The sequence below is a fragment of the Bombyx mandarina genome, chromosome 02, assembly GCF_030267445.1.
Source record: "Bombyx mandarina strain Sakado chromosome 02, ASM3026744v2".
Taxonomy (NCBI): domain Eukaryota; kingdom Metazoa; phylum Arthropoda; class Insecta; order Lepidoptera; family Bombycidae; genus Bombyx; species Bombyx mandarina.
Window position 1 is genome coordinate 1645169 of NC_143209.1, and position 5396 is coordinate 1650564.

The 5396-nt window shown below is 33.4% G+C and overlaps 1 protein-coding gene across 1 annotated transcript; it reads right to left on the reverse strand.

The window, feature by feature from the left end:
* Positions 1–1515: 1515 nt before the first annotated feature.
* On the reverse strand, positions 1516–4374 carry qsm (Zona pelucida superfamily protein qsm). Its single transcript, XM_089734598.1, has 2 exons — positions 4209–4374; positions 1516–3486 (listed from the first exon to the last, which is right to left on the reverse strand). The coding sequence occupies exons 1-2, from the start codon at positions 4327–4329 to the stop codon at positions 3269–3271; spliced, it is 339 nt and encodes a 112-aa protein (XP_089590724.1). The 5' UTR covers positions 4330–4374; the 3' UTR covers positions 1516–3268.
* Positions 4375–5396: the final 1022 nt, after the last annotated feature.

Below are 5396 nucleotides of genomic sequence, written 5' to 3' on the forward strand. Positions count from 1 at the left end.
GGAGTCACGACCCTCAGTAATGAGGAAAACGACGCGAGGAGGAGGAGGTGCTTATAAAACAGACAATCCTAAATTTGGGTCCGACGACCGTGTGCGATTTGTTACAAAAAAAAACAACAAAATAAAACCAGAATCTTAGAAAAATTAATATTTATTGCTCTTTTTAAAAAATAAACCTAAATTAATAATTATGACAGTAAAATTAATGTACAATCATTCAAGACGAGCTTGTCGTTGAGTTAACAGTAGTTCTGCATTAGTAAATATGATTTCAGATTAGCTATATAATCGTAATGATCTTTTTATGTACTTTTTATTTATTTATTGCTTAGATGGGTGGAGGTGCTCATCTGGTGTTAAATGGTTACTGGAGCTCATAGACATCTACAACGTAAATGCGCCACCCACCTTGAGATATAAAATCTCAGTATAGTTACAACGGCTGCCCCGCCCTACAAACCGAAACGCGTTACTGCTTCACGGCGGAAATAGGCGGGGCGGTGGTACCTACCTATACTTGATTGCCTTGTGACGACAATTGACCGAATAGATTAGATTCGCTAAACAGTGACGAGAACTATTGCTTGTTTTTGTAGATATAATTTCGATGCCTCCAATGAACACTACGCTAACTCCTAATTCGTAGATTTACAGGAGGAGCGTTTAAACGAAAAAAGTTGATAAAATATTTATTATTGCAGATATATTTATGGTTTTTTTTTGTGTAACTAGCTGATTTAGTCTTGCTTCGAACCCCATCAATAATGATTAATTGTAATACTTTTATCATAGTGAAGCGATTTGCAAGAAAAACGAAAATTTCAAAATTTTGACTTAGAGTAGTGTTCATTGGAGGCATCGATTTAAAACATACCCACATCTAAATACATATCGAAGGGAGGAAGGCTATTTCGTCTATGCGACATTTCGCTTAACACGCGAGTTTTTTTTTTATCCTACCTAAACTGATTTACTACCCCCCGCCTGGGCTTCGCCCCTGGACCCCGGCTCGGCACTCCACGGATGCTAAGTTTTTTACAATGTCGAACTATCGGCCTGGGAGGAGAAAAAATAGTATGCGCAACGCGGGAAAAAAGTAGGACATCTCATCCCGCGTGTTTTCCAGGAAATGTCCAACTTTTCTCCCTTGGTGCACAATGTACCTACTGTTCTATCTATAATTTAAAAATATATATAATATAAATGTTGAAAAATGAAGAAAACCACAATACTACACATCGAAAAAGAAGTTTCACTTCATTCACGTGCACCAAGTTTTTTTTAAATTATAACTTTACTACCGTTACAGTTTTCAATCATCTTTAGCCGCGTCAACCAACACTAAGACTGTGTCTTTGATAGAATTCAAAATTAATATTATAATCAAAGATAGGATCGTAACTTTTTGTATAATATTTCACGATATGCAACGTTAAACTCCAAATAGCTTATTATTAAACGCGATTTAACGATATATTGCTTAGGAAAAGTTATAGCGTGCTTTTGTATTAAAAGTTTTGTGTGTAGCTTTACGATATTAAACTCTATAAATATGGTGATAGAACCGCCTTTATTGATAAGCGGTTAAAAGTTTACATCGTGTTTAATTCGCTTGTAATAGGCCGTAAATAATCAAGTCAAGTGTTATATAAACAAAGTAATGAGCCATTTAATGTTTAGCGCAATCGTTTTGAACCACCGTTTTTTTAATCTATATCTCATTCAGAGATGTTCTAACTACATACCTTTTCGGGCTAATAAAATTGACTACAAAAGCAGGAGGGCCAAATATATTTTGGAAAACAAAATACTTTCCGGGAATTCTCCCAAAAATAATAAAAGATAGCTGAACTTTTAAGCGATGGCATGGGAATGGAATGTTACAAGAATAGAGATAAATTATACCAAATATAACTTTTTCTATTTTACTAGTTAATTTTTATGTGTATGTTTTTATCGTTATTATTAAGTTTATGTTTAGTATTACATATTTGGGGTCCTCTACATTATCTTATTTCGTTCGTACTGGCGTAAAATCTATAGTCTAAGCTGTCTGTAGTCCTGTAGAAAACAATTTAGGTTCGATTTCACTGGTTTTGATTGTAATTTTTCTAGATTCGATATAGTAAATGATGAGTTTTAGTATGTTTAGTATGCTTAATTTAAGCATGCACATTTGTACATGTGATGTTGTTATCTCTATATATAAAAACGAATTGCTGTTCGTTAGTCTCGCTAAAACTCGACAACGGCTGGACCGATTTGGCTAATTTTGGTTTTAAATTATTTGTGGAAGTCCAGAGAAGGTTTAAAAGGTAGATAAATATGAAAATGCTCGGAATTAAATAAAAATAACAATTTTGTTTCTCCTTTGATGTGTTCTCCATCGGACGGATTCCTTTTGTTTGTTTTAAGTTTATTTTATACAAAAGCTTAGGTCTTTTATTTATCGATTGAGGCACTACGAAGTCTGCCGGGTCAGCTAGTAATGAATAAGAATTGAAGTCGTCTTTTCATTTTACAATTGTTTTTTTATTATAACAACCCAATTTACGAAACTGGCCTTTGCTCTTCTCATAACAATGGAGCTATGCGCGTTTTTTTCCCCATCCATCTTGTACATTTGATTATTTTAAGACTAGCGTACTTATAGTTAATTAAAATTATTTTAGGCACTTATTTAAGCTATGCTAATTTTAGATCACTTCATTTAAACACTAAATTCGTAATTGTTAAACCATGATTACGTAGAAATAATTTGAGATTGTATAAAGCACTTGTTTAAAAAAATAAATTCTGTTGTGTTTTTTTTTAGCATGCTATTTTTAATGTTATTTTGGTAAGTAAGATGATAGATGTTTTAATTCGCTTAAAGTATATTTGAGATTATTTTTTTTCTAACAAAAGCCATTAATTTATGATCACCTCATAAAATGATACACGTATGGTTTTTTTTTGTTTTTTTTCAAAAACTGAATTTTAGTTGATTGTCAAATTTATATTGCATTTCATATAAATTTAACACTAAATTATTATTTTTCAGTAGAACGTTTTTAGCTAAATACCAAAATATTTAAAGTATATTTGAGATTATTTTTTTTTTCTAACAAAAGCCATTAATTTATGATCACCTCATAAAATAATACACGTATGTTTTTTTCTAAAACTGAATTTTAGTTGATTGTCAAATGTATATTGCATTTCATATAAATTTAACACTAAATTATTATTTTTCAGTAGAACGTTTTTAGTTAAAACACCAAAATATTTATTTTAGAATCCTTGCGGTTATAACGAAGCAGAGTAGCGTTAAAAGCGCGCTATATTTAGCAGCGCTACTGCCGCCGCGTATCGTCTCGTATATTTGGGGGTGCAGCACTAGCTTGTTGTCCTGGGTTTGCTCGGCGACCGTGGCCGGTGTACCGTCGTGGTCTCCCAGCCTCTGGTTTGCGATCTTCAAGTTCTTCAGTAAATTCAATACGTCCTCTGCAATTCGATAAGCAGTTGAAACATGAGAAATTCTTAGAATGTCTTCCTGTTTAAGGTTTTTGAAGTTTTTCTTATTATTGCATAAATAGATGGACAAGTTGACGACTTATCAGGTCTTTAATGGTTACTGGAGCTCATAGACAACATATTAACGCGGCTACCGACCTCAAGATATGAGGCCGAAGTCTCAATTATTGTGCATAATAGCTCCACCTCCTTTACAGTATAGGGCATATATAGGCAAGGGCACCAAAATGCCTATTCTTGCTGTGAAGCAGTTATGCATGCCGCTTTGAAGGAAAGGGCGACAAACATTTTACTGGTGGTAGTACCTCTTGTGAGTCCGCACGGGTAGGTACCACCATCCTGCCTATTTCTGCCGTAAAGCAGTAATGCGTTTCGGTTTGAAGGGTGGAGCAGCCGTTCTAACTATACTGAGACCTTAGAACTTATATCTCAAGGTGGGTGGCGGATTTACGTCGTAAATATCTATGGGCTCCAGTCACCACTTAACACCAGGTGGGCTCTGAGCTCGTCCACCCAGCTAAACAATAAAAAAAATCTTAAGAGACGGGTAATGACCTTTGAAATATCAAGCTATAAAAGTATATTTGGGAGTTTTAGTTGACAATGTTAAAGACCGCTGACATAAGCGGTTATTTTCTGAGATATCTTTGAATTATATAAAAAATAGAGAGAAAAAAAACGAAATATCTTACCAGCTTCCCTAGATTCGCCATTAGCATAATCGACCTTAATGAACGTAGTCAGAGCTACCTCATACAGCTTATTGGATTCTGAGTTTTCTATCGATCTGCGTTTTCTGCCGTAGCCAATCATGCCGTTACTGCATTGCACCTAAAAAAATGCAATTTAAATTTGCTTTTATTTATAGCTCAATCTTTAAACGTAACGCAGCTTTTTACAACGTAAAGTTATAAGTGCTTTTTATAAAAAAAGCGTTAAACGTTTACAATTTGATAAAACAATAAATATTCCATTTAAATGAAACAAAAAATAAGATTAATTGCCAAAAAGACGGAGGAGTATGTAATGTCACACACTTACAGAGAATATAGGGAAGGAGTGCAGAATCTTAATTTATGTTTTTAAATTATGCATTAATAATACACTAGAGGTCCCGCAGTAGTCGAAATTCGACTATAATTAATTGGAATTGTAAGTTTGTACACTATTATGATTGTATTTTCAACGTCAAGACTACACTATAGAAAAATATTAATAAAGACAAACAATATTTAATCTATTCTGAATTTGACCACAGACGTCAAGAACAAAAGTTTGACAATAAATAGTATGCATACGTGCGTGCGTCAAATGGTATGTAGTGTGTGTAATGTTTCCTTTACTGATTTAATGTATCTTATAAGCATTATTTAAAAAAAAATTAGCATTGTGCACTTCTTCTCTATATTCTCTATAAGTGTGGAAAATTTCATACTCCTCTGTCCGCGCAATTTTCGTAAAAAGGGATACAAAGTTTTTGCTTCACGTATTAATATATAGATTAAATCAATAATAAAAAAACATCAGACACACTACCGTGTATTTGACACAGTACATATTATGTATATCATATGTGTTTATTGTCAAACTTTTGTTATTGTTTAAAGGTCTGTAGTCAATTCGAGAATAGATTAATATTGTTTGTCTTTAATATTATTTCTCTATAGTGTAGTCTTGGCGAATCTGTGATTAAAGAATAGTCTTTGATAATAGAACTATAATAATGTTCAAAGTTATAATTTCAATTAATTAGAGTCGAATTTCGAGTACTGCGGGACCACTAGTAATACCTGAAAGAGAGTAACGTGAATGGGTGTGTATGTGTCTGTCTCTCCCTCTCTCTTTCTCTTTTTCTCTATCTCTCTCTGTGTGTGTGTGTG

Bases quoted from the DNA above. Each gene is read 5' to 3' on its own strand.
- qsm (XM_089734598.1), bottom strand. From the start codon at position 4,329: ATGATTGGCTACGGCAGAAAACGCAGATCGATAGAAAACTCAGAATCC. The intron at 3,487-4,208 runs GTAAGATATTTC...ATCGAATTGCAG, and splicing joins TGGCGAATCTAGGGAAGCTG to AGGACGTATTGAATTTACTG.